The sequence below is a fragment of the Scophthalmus maximus genome, chromosome 15, assembly GCF_022379125.1.
Source record: "Scophthalmus maximus strain ysfricsl-2021 chromosome 15, ASM2237912v1, whole genome shotgun sequence".
NCBI classification, from domain to species: domain Eukaryota; kingdom Metazoa; phylum Chordata; class Actinopteri; order Pleuronectiformes; family Scophthalmidae; genus Scophthalmus; species Scophthalmus maximus.
The window spans coordinates 20,939,901-20,954,977 of NC_061529.1; the positions used below are offsets into that span (position 1 = coordinate 20,939,901).

At 42.3% G+C, this 15,077-nt stretch overlaps 1 protein-coding gene across 6 annotated transcripts in view; it reads right to left on the minus strand.

Moving 5' to 3' along the window:
* Positions 1-15,077, minus strand: part of nrxn3a (neurexin 3a) — a 170,097-nt gene that overhangs the window by 85,752 nt on the left and 69,268 nt on the right. For all 6 annotated transcript variants that reach the window (XR_004785369.2, XR_004785368.2, XM_047337831.1 and 3 more), the window contains exon 7: positions 10,267-10,428. Coding sequence is in view for 4 of the 6 variants with exons in the window: in XM_047337831.1 (XP_047193787.1) it covers positions 10,267-10,428 (162 nt within the window). In the remaining 2 variants the exon portion in view is untranslated. The remainder of the gene's footprint in view (positions 1-10,266; positions 10,429-15,077) is intronic.

Sequence of the window (15,077 nt, forward strand, 5' to 3'; positions counted from 1 at the left end):
AGATGACTGCTGTCGATTTGTAAAACCAACATTTCTTTGCTGTTGTTGTTGGTGATGTTTTAGAAAATCAGTCAGTGGGGGGCTTGAAAGAACTCAAGATGAAACATTTTGAATTCCAACCCCTTAATCCAGAACTCTGTCTGTCTGTCCCTCCATCTTTCTCTTCGCCTGTCCTTCGAGTGTGTGTGTGTGTGTGTGTGTGTGTGTGCGGGTGTCAGGGGATGGGAGAGATGGTAGTTGGAGGAAAGTCCAAAACAAAACGACATTGTTTAACTTCCTCTTTATTGTTTATTGGTTATAATTTTTGTCATGCGCTCATCGTGGTCACGGCGGGACTTCTGGCTGACACGTGATGAGTGGTCGAGGAATGGAGGTCTGGACGCATTATGTAATGAAAATGGCCTTATATATTCTCTTCTATATTTCAATCATTGAAATGTCAGACAGCCAATGCACAATGTTAAAGCGATAGTCCAGTGATTTTGAAGTGGGGTTGTATGAGTTACTTCGGCCAGGTATTACTGGGCACAACTCGCCGCTTAACTTTGAGACCAACAGCTGATTTGCGGAGTGATGCTGCACGGGCACGAGTTGGCGCAGTACTGTATATACGTGACCGAAAAATAAAATTGGTAACTTAACTTGTTTTAGGTGACGTTTTAAAATGTTGCGAAAAAGACGTTTGTTTTTTTTCGGTGGTCCCCTCTGCGACAGTGGGACTCAGACTTATGTTACCTCCACTTCCCCTCTAAACTCCGTTCAATGACATCACTGATCACCATCTCCATGGAAAAACATATTAACTATGCATAAGTAACTCATACAACCCCATTTCAAAACCACTGAACTATCCCTTTAAAGCCGTACTCTCTCTCATATGTTTTAGTATAGAAATATTGATGACAATAGGCGAGGCTATTCATTCGCACATTAAAAATGGAAAATAAATGCACACTTACTGTATGTATATACAGGATTCGGTAATCCATACATACAACACACTGGTGTGGATTGATTGCAGCTTTAAGTTTCATAAACACACATTAAGAGGCCGAGGCTGCAGAGCCAGAGAATGTGAGAACAAAGAAAAAAATACACCATGTTTTATATTCAATAAAAAGGGGTGCAGAAAAATCTGCAGAGGGTGGTGTGACAGCACGTGTCCCCTGAATATTTCAATGTTGACGTGTATCTGCGCATGCCATGTTCACAGTTCTGACTGCAGAGCAGTAATTCATGACTGAAAGCATTAATCATCATGTGGTTCCAGGGACTTGTGTTTCTCACTCACACAAACTGAAATTACACACACAATACCTGAAGTCTGCCACGAACCATAGGCCAACAGTAACCAGAAGGTACCTCCACACAAAATGATCGTGCAATGGCATCGGCATCATCAGGATGCAGAGAGTCGACTGTGTGCGCAGCCCGTTCCAACGTGCAACTGAAACTATAGAATGACGTTTCCTCAGCACACATGGCCTCTGCTGCTGGATTCCAAAAGACAGAACACACTATGCTAGTATCACCGGCTCAAACGACATATGTAAACAGATATGTACAATACTGACATTTAAGTTGGGATGTGTTGCAGTTGTTCAGCTTGTCTGTGGATTTGGAAAAAAACATATTTGTGAATGCCATAAATTACTCACATCTCCTGCACTCATATCTTGGTTGAATTTTTTTTTGTGTCGTTACCAAATACAGGATGGTACACACACACACACACACACACACACACTTGATATGGTTACTGTACACACTCCCCCCATTACCCTGCCTGCTGATAAAAGACAGTATAATTCATATAAAATGTGGCCCTGGACTGCAGGGGGGAGGAGGAGGTAGGAGAGGTGGAGGAGGGATCGGAGGGTGTAGCTGACAATTTGACAAGTCACTTTCAGGTCTCTGCCACCTCTAAACAATCATAGCCAGAGAGCCTTTTCAACATTCAAAGGGAGCTTTATCAGTGCGCTGCAGATGCAGACTGCAGGTTAACATGAGAATGAGGCATTAGCAGAGAGACTGATAGCAGGCTGAGGGATATCCAGACACACACACACACACACACACACACACACTGCATTGAATCATGTAGATACAGGTCAGGAGCTTGCCTGGTTTGAGGCCCGGTGGTTTGGTGGCCAGCTTTCCTACGGGCTTCCTCCCACATTCCACAGACATGCAGGTTAACTGGCGACTTAAAGGCCCAATCCCTTTTCTCATTTTTACCCCTGTCCCTTGCGATGCGTCATCACGTAGGCAGACGCGAGGTGTTTTCACCAGAGGTTTCCCATGCCTGGAATGACGGCGATATCATTGTAAAGACGTTGTTGCAGTTACTATGGTGACATGCCCAGAATATTTAAATAACAAACATGGTAATTACAGTATGTTGGGCATGACAGGACAGGTGAATCACAATACCCTGTGGTCTTATACCGACGAAACATCACGTTAGTTGATAACGTTACATACGTGGTACATATATAACGCATAACGCTGCTTTGCGACTAGCGATTTTTTTCGCGGCTTTTATGAAGAAAAGCACCATAATGCACTGAAACGACGAACAAAGGTGGCCGTAAATTATTAACGGAGAAAATACAAATTTGTGAGTCATTGGTAGCCTTGGACATTTTTTCGGCCGACTTGCCTGTGATTCCAAAGGCATATCTCACAGCCCACCGTTTGGAGTGTGAGTCTGGAAAATGTCCGTTTGGAGGGCCATCTAGCCCTCCGCCGTAGCCCCCCCCCCCCCTCGATGCCAGAGGGACTTGAGACACCCGTACACGTGAACGCGCAAAACCGAGGTGTAGGGCTAAGGGGTGAAATGGAAATGAGCCTTAATTTTTCATTGATCTGTACGTGAGCAGGAAAATGTGTCCGTCTCCGTACGTCGCCCCAGAATAGCCTAAACCCAGCCAGTGTCACCTTATCGATGCATGCATGGACGGATATCAGACTGGGAGGGAAATGTGATCTCACTGACTTTGACCATGGCATGATTGTTAGTGCCAGGCTGTGGGGCTAGTTTCCCGCCAACACCTAAGTTTTTCACAAACGTCGTGAGTAATTTGCCCTCCACATCAGCAGGTGGCGCCGTGGGGCATTTTATGAGGTTGTCTCTTGTCTTTTCCTCTCTTTTGGTTTTCACATCACCTACATACAAATGTACAATGTGCATAATTGAAACGGATGCAGGCGAAAACATAATGAGATGTTCCTGATGAATACTGTGCTGTACATATATAGTATATGTATGTGTCCATACAGAGAGCGAGAGAGAGAGAGATAGAGACCGGGGAGATATGGATAGAGAGGATGTGTGCATGTGAGCAACAGAAAGCTATTGAAAATGTCTGACAATGGCCAAATGATAGAAATCCATCACTGCATTATCTCCTTAACCAGACCTCCACACACACACACACACACACACACACACACACACACGTATCAGTGTGAGGGTGACCAATGTAGCACAAGTTGACCCAGGATTGAAATGAACTTTGTTGATTGAAGCTAAAATAGCATATTTATCACCATCCAAGCCAAAGAATGAGACCGACGTGGCCCCACACAAAATACAACATGTTGAAAAAAACAAAAAAAAGTGGAGAAAGTCTGTCTCTATGAGGTTAATGCTGGGGAATCTTTCTAATATCATCTTGTATGTTGGGATTGTGCCTCAAGCAGACATTTTGTCACTTACTCATGAAATGTCAGTAAGTTGAAGATTGTCCTCTCAAACACATGAGCATACTCACTGTCCCTCGTCGTGATGCGCCTCTCAGGATGCTGGTAATATTACCCGTGATTTTTACAAAGCAGTGATTCCACCGCACAGATGATGTGAAATATTTAATTAGAACATTTATGAGCAACTAATTTCCAACGGCAAATGTGTTGTGAGGATGATGTACTGTCCATCTAATTATGTCTTTTAGTACGAGGAAGTTAAATTAAAAACTGTACGGAACATATCAGTGTGACGTTCACTGACCAAGTGGATCTGCTGGCGGTGACTACAACGCTATGACACTTTTTCAATGGATATGTTGAAGTACTTAAACTTCTTGGACATCAATCACCAACAACAATGTAATTATTGGACAGAAACCTTGACATGACCAAAGACAAGCCTGGGGGTTGCCGGCCCCCGGTCTCTTTTGTGCGCAGCCATCCGCCCCGACCACCTCCACCCTCACCACACCTGTGTGTGACTCCGGTGTGGTGCGTGAATGTAGCGCTTCATTCGCTCGCAACAACATCGATCAAGCCGGCGATGACACTGTGAGTGTACAACGAGTACTAAAAAAATATATAAATAAAGCGCGGGAGACATACAGGGCGTCATAATCCTGTCTCAAAACTCAGCCGCACTCCTGCAAGAGACGATGTTTGTGGCCGCACAAAGACGTGGCAGGGCGACGGCTCACTCAGTCAGACATGGAGATTGGCAATATATAAAATTTAAAAAAAATAATCCAAACAACTCTAATATGAAGTGTTCCTTCAGCTATGCATGATCGATGGACAGTCATTTAACATGGAGCCTACAATCCTGCCATAGTTGAGAAAGGGTGTGTGCCTGTGTGTGCGAGACGCAGGCATTTATCATCCCTAGATGGTTGCCTTGCCCATAAATCTCTGCCTACCGACTGTGAAGCGTGTGCGGCACGTGTGTATGGGTCGCACGTATAGGCTGTGCAGAAAGGACACAGGGGACCATCCTCAAAATTCTCAACGTTACACGAGGAGGCCGTCAGTTTGCTACAAACACCTGAGACCGTGTGTGTGTGTTTGAAAATGGAATGCGGTCGTGCACATCAGTGCATCGTACACGCATGTAATAAGAAGTGATTTTGAATTGAACAGGGCTGACGGATGGTAACAGTGCCAAACGCAAAATGAAAACATCATATACTGTGTATGCATGCTGCTGTAACCCTTTTGTAGACAAACCTGCTAAAAGCACCTAACGTAATGATGGTGCTGTACTAGTAGTGGTCACATGGTCCTGCCATGAGAGTGTTTCGCCAGATCAGAGCTTTTGCAGTGTACAGAGTTGCCCACAGGGTGGCATCATTTCCTTAGCGGAGCACACAATCTGGGCCGAGCTCCTCAGTCTCATGAAATATAGGAATTGATCCTCAGACTAAGGCTGCTGGTGCTTTCATCCACTGGTTTGATCAATTAGATGAGGGCAAAACCTTCATTTGTCGAGACATAAATGCATGTCAGAGCGTGTGATTCACACGGCAATATATAAGTACACAGGACGGCGCGGCACGCTGTCAGAACAGGCTTATTTTGGAAGGGGGACTGTAAATAAGGAACACAAAGGAGGCCAGACACTTGTTAAGTGGGGACGTGTGGGGGAATGTGAAGAGGCTGATGTCATGACTTGTGAGGGCTTGGAACACGAAAGTAAAGGGAGTTTTAGGTCAAAAAGAGTCAAAATAAAACAAGTATAAAAACTTGTCAAGCAACTACAGAATGAACAAGCTATAGCAGCATGATACTTATGGATTCTGGGACAACCATTTGTGAAGGAAATAAACTGCTGAAATAAAATAGTCCATATTTGACACTTAGTCAGCCCCAGTCTTACGAGATCAATATTTCTATACACACAAAGACGTCCGAACTCAATAAGTCGTCTGTCCCTTCTCATACAACCCATTGGATCATCTCCCCGAAACGGCGCTCCGATGGGGGCAGGCACAGGGAGTGAGGATTGCTCAACTTCAGCGGAAGCACAGGCCTAATAACTTTCGCTGTACTGGGCTAAATTCATTTGGTTACATTCCACCACTGCATGATCGGTACAACAACATCTCAGACTCCCCGTCAGCAACAGGCAGAACTGGAATGTCGCTCAGTGGAGCGCATACCTCGCATACAGTCACCCGAAACTTAATCCAAGTTTCACTCATAGATATCAATATGCCCGATTTCCCCCCCCCATCCAGACAAATTGGAGAATATATATATATATATATATATATTAAAAGAACACCCTACCTATCTCTCAATGTCAAAGACAGTGATCCACACCAAAATGTGATGAATTCTGCAAAAACAATCAAACAAACCAACCAACCGACAAAAATACACACAAACAGACGGGTGAAAACACAACCTGCTTGGTGGAGTTAATAGATAATGACGGTTCATGACATTAAACTACGTTTGGAGTAGTTTAGTCTTTATCTCATTTGGTGGTAACATCTAGGACACTTTTTCTTTTTTCTTTTTTACATTTAGTGGAAGTTAATGGGAGATGATAATATTAAAGAGAGGTAAAGAGGTATGATGAAATATCTCACTACGATTACAAAGCGCTGTTACTGTTGCTACAGAGAGAGAGCGAGAGCAACAGTCATTGTGTTTGCTCATCCTCTGTGTTCAGTCTGTGAGCTCCTCCTTTGTGCTTCTTTGCCGGCTACAGTATACAGGCACAGTCAGAGGCCTCCATGTGAGTGGTTGATGGAGGTGTAATGACAATGACAATTACTGCAATTATGTGTTATTGTAGGCCATTATGTATTTTGTAGGTTTGGAGATGTAGGCTTTCTCTGTAATTGCTGGCTTATGAAAGGCATAACAATCACGGGCCAGCCAACCACAAGGGCTACCAAGGGCGACCAGTACCTGGTGCCATGGTAACAAAACATTTATCCATAATGCCGCTCTGTGATGGCGAGGACAAGAGCATTGGCAGCAGGCAAATTAGCCTTAATGGCAAGGAGTGGAGGACGCGAGGGTGCTGGACAGCAGGCAGAGGCAGAGCTGGTGGGTGCTGCAGATGTGTGGGTGAAGAGAATGTGTGCGTGTCTGCATAAGGCATGATGGCAATCTTTCAGACTGTGTGCGTGCGTGTATGCGTGTGTGTGTGTGTGTGTGTGTGTGAAATAAATGTCTGTGTATGTGTGTACCATTTGATGCTGTGGAGAGGAAGAGGCAGAAATTTAGAAGATATTTTTTCTACTAAGAACAATAGTGCAGTGCTAAATTGGCCCAGGACACGCAATTAACTGCTGAGTGGAAAAAAAACAGCCAATTTATAATTCCTGCCGATGACAACAAACGTTGCATGCAACTGTAAGAAGTGCTCATCGTGTAGGTTTAATGTAAAAACATTCTTCTTTCTTTGGAACCAAACACACGCCCTCTGTTGTACATTTGTTGTGTACATAAATAAGAGGCCGGTACAGACATACATAGTCCTTTATCAGCATGCTTTACGATAAATCACAGGCTTTATGATTGGGTGATGGGGGGAAGGGGGGTTTGGTTGGTGGTACAGGGAATTGCAAACCTGCCCAGCATGGCACAGAGCAGGAAGTAGGCCAGAGGGGGATTTAAGGGCTACTGCACCACGTCCTCCCTCTCCCTGTGGCCTGTATGATGCTCTGCCTGTGTGTGTGTGTGTGTGTGTGTGTGTGTGTGTGTGTTGTGTGTGTACGTGCGCTGTCATGGCCCAGCAACTGGCTCCATTCAAGTGCTAAGGTATAACATCATTAGCTTGAAGAAATGATATACTGAAAATGAATATGAAAAAAGCAACTTTAAAGGTGACATATTATCCTCATATTTAGGTTCATACTTTGAATGTGTGTTACCACTTGTAAAGGTTTACATGCTCTTATGTTCAGATAAGGGGCATCAGTGTCCTCATACTGCCCATTTCGTTTAGCCCCTCCTCCCGATAGATCCCAGTCTGCTCTGATTGGCCAGCTGGCCCAGTCTGTTGGGATTGGTCAACCCGATTTCAAAATGTGGAGGAGGTGTCCCGCCCCTTCATCAGAAAAGTAGAGATTCCCAGATTGCACGTGGGGCTACCGCAAAAGAGCAGCTCACCTTCATTCATTCTTCCCCAGTGGACAACTGGGTTTTACAAACGTGCACTGTAATCTGACACATATGAGCACATAGTACATCATTTTACTGTTTAGGTGTACTTGGCTACAAAATATCTGTGAATACTTGAATATATTATTGGTTTAAATTGACTTCTGAAAATTTGATTTCTTTCATGATTTGACTGAAATGAGGAATGGGAATTAGCTGAAAAATAGATGCACTTAAAGGAAAAGGAATTTAAATTGTGTCGATGGAGATGTGAGCAACGAAAGCAGCTGATATCTGCATCCTGCAGCCTGAAAACAGTTGAAGTGTCATTCGAAGTTTGAATGACGATACAAGAAGACAAAGGAAGCACTGAAAACAAATAAGACGTGAGCACTGGAAGCAGCTGAAATGTCAGTTGGGGTGTGAGCACTGATCGCAGCTGAACTCACTCAGCCGGAGCGTCAGAGCTGACGGCAGCAGAGGCACAATTAGAAGAACAAGAGATGGAAGATTTCCAATTGTGGGATAGATTTGATGCACACCGATTTCCTTATCTGATATTTAAAAAAAATGGGAGAATACACATTAATGACAGATTTAAAGGTGTAGTATTCAGGAATAAAAAGATCCGGCCCCCTGCCTGTATTTTCTCGTTCTCATTTTTCCCTGTGTTCTTGGCTGCAACCTTCGGACAGTGGGTGTGACGCCACCAGCCAATAGCAACTCATGCGGCCACCAGGCTGCATCACCATCTCTCTCTCCTCTGCTCCTGTTTGAAGAGCTTCAGGTCTGTGTCTTTACCACAGACTGTATATAAAGATGGACGACATGACAGCTCTCCAAACACCTGGATCACCCCCTGGTGGCTGACTGCAGTATGTGATATAACCCCATCTCCTCCATGTTAGTGAATGGGACATGGACCAAAAAGTCAAAGACACACACACACACATATATATAACAGAATGTAATAACCACGAAACAATCAGAAATTTTGATTCACTGCTTTGTTCTCGCTAAAGTCGCTCGCTCTCTTCATACACTCATTTTCTGTCTTTTAATAATAAAAATGTGGACACAGAACCACACACTTCAAAACTAAACACTTTTAGAGTGCCAATTCCTGGGACTCGGGATCTCACAGAAAACTCATGGGACACTTGCATCACTGACTCCAGAGCACAACCAACATGGAGGTGACCCTTCGTCATGTTTTGCACCAGAAAAGCACCTATGGATGAAGTCATGGCTATGACGATGGAATCAGCTCTGCGTACACATTTTGGAGCCCAGACTGGAGATAAGGTTTTATTGCAAGTCTCTAATGGGGCTAGTGCAAGCTGCTGCTAGAAGCTATCGTTGCTGTCATTTATTTTTGTTTGTATTTGGCTCTATTGGCAAAAATGGAATATTATATTCAGAATTGCATCTTTTAATTGGTGTATGATCATCTGAAAGAAAAACTTGTTGTGTTTTCATTACCATAAAATGAGCCCTTGATATCTACATCAGGTGCAGGCCCCTCTTACACAGAGTCCGCCATAGTTTGTTGCAATATGCATTCCAGCACTAGTTGCCACTAAACCCTGCACACTGAACCTCTACGGTCTGCGGCAGATTTCAAATGAAGGTGCTGACTCCAGCCTAAAGGGACCATTTCAAGAGAGCTAACACAGCACAATGTGTTTGAACGGCACCAAAGTGATTGAAGGTTAAAAAAAACATTTCAGTGGGCTAGAGAGTTAGACTTAACCTATTGTTCTGTCAAACATTCAGTCACTTGCCCTGTATGATACAGGCGTGTGCAGTTTCCCCTCAACCCCTGCAGGAAATAATTGCCCTGGACCTGTATCTAGCTCCTTCATGACATGCCCACAAAAAGTTTTGGCCCAACACTTCAGCTCTACAGGGTCTTTTAGCCTCTTCAATATCACTGGTTTGATTGTATGGCAGGTAGATGTATTATGGAATGGTGCTGCTCTCATCAATCCCATGATCAGACTGTAGCAAACGAGCCCTGACTGAACCACTGCACAAAACCAGCCCAGCACCAGACAGCTGGCAGGCAAAGTTAGAGACAAGTGAAAAAAAGTGGAACATCTAAACAGCCAGATATTTCAGTCAGAGAAAGACAAGGATCCGACTGACTACACCCGCTTTCATCTAGTGGACGCAAGCAGGACCACAGTGAAGATAATGTTGCTCCCTGTACAGCCGTCAGGAATGACTGGACTGTAACAGCGGGTTCCAGCATTCGTCCTCACACGAAAAATGTGTAAAGTGTTTCCTCTCAAAACAATGTGTCATTTGCCATCAAACTGATCATATATTTACTAGAAAAACCACGCCGGTGTCCCGTTTCACTCCGACAAACAGAGAATAATGAACCCGGTACTCTACCTCCTTGAGACAGCCCATGAAGTTGTTACTGACGGGAGACCCCGGCAGGTCAGCGGTGCTGGGGCTTCCTCCCACATAGAAGAAGTCATCCGATCCCAGCATGGTGTAGTCCTCCTGGGTGTAACCCGTGGTGGTCAGGATCCCGTCCACGGATATCGTCACCTGGCACAATGAGGAATGAACAGTGAGGGTGGAAATTACACATGTCTTGTTTCCCATTGAATCCCTCTGGTCTTGGTGAATTATAAACCTCGGAGCCTGTGATGTGTTTTCCTCTGTTATGAGTCAGGATGGGACATGATGTTAAAACTATTGATGGGCATGGAGGGTTATTAACATGTTAACTGGGTAAAGTAAGTAAAGACACAAACCATGTAAAGTTCACTGTTCTATATGGTCTTCTTTGGTGTCTCGGTGAATGCGGGATGGAAGAAACCCTTAAAAAATACTGGAACAGGAGTAACATGCAGGGGAAACCACAAATACAGTGACAAACCAACAGAGAGGAGTTGAGGAATGAGTGTCGTACCACATAAAATCAAACTGCCAACATGCAGGAGACACAGAATGACAAAGTGCAGAGCCACGCCGCAGGACATCAGTCTGGGAACAATGTAGTGTAGTTAAAGATTTACTGTTGGGACAAGCTTTGATGTGTGACAACATTTCTGCTGGAAATGAATTACTCCAACACTCGACTATTTAATTTTAGGCTTATTCATAGGCAACTTCTTCAGCACCACATTTATCTTATCTTAGCTTTGCTCAATCTCAACTAGACACTGAAATGTTGCTTACATTTTTAATACAACAGTAATAATAATATAATAACACAATGCATAACAATATAATGGTGAGTAAAGGAATTCAGTTCGATGCTGAACTCACAAATTTTCTTCTTGACGTGTAAGTCAACAGCTAAACAGTGCTATAATTAGCTATGTTGCAAAAGTTGAATGCTTGGGAAAAGTATTTGACCTCTGACCTACAATCTCCTTATACTTATATTCTGTCAAGAATTTTAATGTTTTTTAATCCACGGCAATGTCAATTTATCCGTGGAATTGCGATTACAATAATTGTATTTATTGTTTTGGCAGATGGGATTAAATACAACTGAGCAACTGGAGGACAAGATGAAGATGGGCGGCTTGCCTCTGCGCAGAGTACTTTGCATTTACCTGCTTCCTAGCTTAACTAAAAGGTTTACTGAAACCACATACTGAGCCCAAGCCCCACTCATGTTTCGGTGTAACACATCTACAGCCAAACGACACCAGGCTATCCGCCGTCCCTCGTCACTGTCCAATGTTTCAAAAGTGACACAGGCATCTTTGCTATCACTTCATAAGTTTCCATTAATCACGTTCCATCTAAAACATTTGGGGACATTTGTTTCCAAATATAAACATGTTTTAACATGTGTTCCTACAACTGTAATGCTTTGTGTGCAGCCAAAATGCTTGTACAGTGGTATGGAATTGGTAGTTATTCAATTTTTTCCTACAGTGTGGGTTGCCTTGTATTCAGGAGCATGAAAGAAGATGAGAGTCTACTGTAAGGGAGGATTCGGTCCATGTTAGGCCACGCATGTACTAGTTTCGTACAGTTCCAGTGAATCTTTGTCTTCATCAGATTTTAGTGCACCTCTGACAGTTTATCACCCAAGAACATTTACCAGAAGAATCTGAAATGAAACGGATTCACTAAAAAAACCTCGAGAATAACCCTGGAACCCCCTCAAACACCTAGAAGCGAAAGGGATGGGTGACCATAAAAAAAAAGAAAAGAATAGCATGAAAGCATGAAAACAAAACCACAAAAGCAATGCGAGTGGATGAACCAGGTGAACCATGAGAGCTGGGAAACACAAAACATAACTTGATGTACAGACGTAAAGACACAGCAAACCAAAAGATGACAAAAAGAATGATATCTACCATACAATGGAGTTTTTTTACAACAGCGTATCCAATGCCTGTTTGCTTTGGAGAAAAGTGGGGTGGGCAAGTGAACAGTGGGATTGTTAATACAGTGACGCAAATCAAATGAAAAATAAATCATGAAAAGTGAGGAATTTATCACATGATAGTTTACCAATGATGCATGATTTCACAAAGGCAAGGCTTTAAAGAGGAGTGGTAACAGGACAGCCAATGGAACAGGTTCACTGGTAGAAACAGAGGCGAGATCGAGAGAAATGGGAGGGAAATCAGGGCAGTCTTGCTCAAGAGGACTGTCATCTGGATTGGGGCCATCTATAGTCAGATGATGATCTATATATTTGTTCTTCCTAAATCCTATGAAAGCACCCGAATCAACAATGAATGTATTTTCCATATGCAAAGCCTGGTTTACCTTATTGTTCTGTGCAACAGACCTCCAAAAACTACACTACTGCACTAGGTAATTCATTTTTATAAAAAAAATTCCAATTTCCAATCCTGCCTTGGGTTGCTTGTGAGGGTGGGACCGAAATGCTTGACTCAATATGCATTTCTCTGGCTAACAGAGAGGCCCAACTCACCTATCATCACACCTTTTTTACAGGATTACTGACAGCCGCCAAAGTACTTCTACTTCTTAATCTAAGTAAGACCTCATTGCATTCAGTGTATTACGAACTGCGACAGCTGTTTTTTCTCAGTTTATCATAAACTGACGTGGTCCTGACATGACTGTGATGCTACAAAACAGGATGACCTTGATGCATTGGTTGAACCTACGGCACAGTATAGCCTATAAATGAAATGTATTATTATTATTATTATTAAAGCAGTTTATCCCAAACACAAACTGTACCTTGGGTTGTTAGCGACCCGTTACTTATATAACTATAACCTTTGCAAAATATATTACCAACAATTACAAACATACAAAAACATTTTTCTATTTTATTTAACCTTCATAATCATGTTTAAAAATTGCTTGTAATTCATGAATCTTTCTCAGTGTACATTGTATTATTTTATATGTATATATTATACTCTTTGGCATTTCTCAAAGGCTGACTCATACTAAGGACAAATTAGTCGACGGAGTGATTACTAAGCAGTCGGTTGCTCATGTTTGTTGCATCACAATTTTGTGGTTAAGTTAGGAGGAACAAATGTGACACCTACGGCATTGTTGTGGGAGTTTGTCAGCTCAAGCCGCTCTGACGCTGGATGGACTTTTAAGACCTTTAGAGGCATCCGTCAGCTTTTGGAAGCCATCGCTTCTGACCTCTCTTGGGACCTTTAATTGGACGTATCTTGACCACTGTGCCATTCCGGAATTTCCCAGCTTGGGATAAATAAAGTATCTATATATCTATTCGGAACACTCTGTCATTCTCATGCTGCGCTTCTCCTTTAAAATTCATAAATGGCACAAAACTGATTCTTCATATTCAGTAGCCTCATGTACAACTACAGTTCATTGACAGTGCTACTTTCATCAAAATCCTCCAATTACCCAAGGTATGCATCAGTAATAATAAACCATCAAATTCATATATGATTGCAAAACACTTTTCCGCATCATGACTACTTTGAGTTTTACATTTTGATGATACTACTTACATAATTAAGGATTGGATGCATTACTTTACTATGAGTTTTGCAATTTGAATTATAAAAAGCCCACAATTGAATTGTAGTTTATATTTTTGGAAAATATATTTTATATGGAAAATCAGTGTATCACAGGCCCAGTTTAGCCCAGTTCAGTGTCCCCTGTTGAAAAAGTTAAAATGTTTTGATGTATTTTGGTTAAACTGTGGACGGGTCATGGACAGTTTTTCCATAACAACAACGCCATCCGAGATCATTCCTGCTTTTGTTGGTTCCTGAACGCATAACGATGAAGGCATTTACCAATTGGCCAACAGTGAAAGACAAGTTAGAATGGACATCTATTGTTAGTTAGATCTGACAAATTGGTCATACTAATAGTATAATTTAGGAATCTGATTACCTTGGATAAAAAATAAGCACAATTATTATTTTTATATTTTAAGAGATCACTTTTAATCCTTTGAAATAATATCTAAATAAATGTTACTAATTCAGACTTGGCAAATAGCTTGAGATTTCAATGTCATCCATAAAACAGTACATTTCTGTATGATACTCTAAATGAAATACTTTTCACAAGAACAGTACAACGTCATTGGTGAAACCTGCTGACTGATAATCTACGTGCATATTACTAACCGTGCACAGAGCTTCTCTCATGGCCAGGGTACTGCCTCGCAAACAAAAAGAATTCGGTGAAATCTCACCTCTTTTTCATAAAGCTTAGACACTTATGTTAATAACAGTACTTTAATATGCACCCCTGTGGAGAAGGCACCTTCGTTGTGTCACAGCCTGACCGTGTGGAAAACAGTGAAGAGAAGAAGGTGGTGTGGAGTTGTTGTTAAAAAAAACCTTGATCAGAGAAGCTGAGTAATTACCCGATGAGAAGCTGGCAAAGTGCTGATGAGGGGTGTGTGCTCCAGGGTGAAAACAGATGGGTTGACGCCTGTTCAGCTCAAAGATGCTTGTGTAAATACTGATCCCTTCGTAATACTACAATATACTATGATTGATCAAGTAATTGATTGACAAAACATTGATAAAACAATATTTTTTAAGTAATATTTACTTAAAGCTACAGTGTGTAGTATTTAGAAGAAGTAATTCACAGAAATTAAATATATTGTCCATAACTATGTCTTCATATATGTCTAATCACCTGCAATAAAGAACCAATGTTTTTTCATGAACTTTGAATGTGTTAAATAAAGTTACACAAGGTGTAACCTACCTCCGTGTAAGTCGCCATGT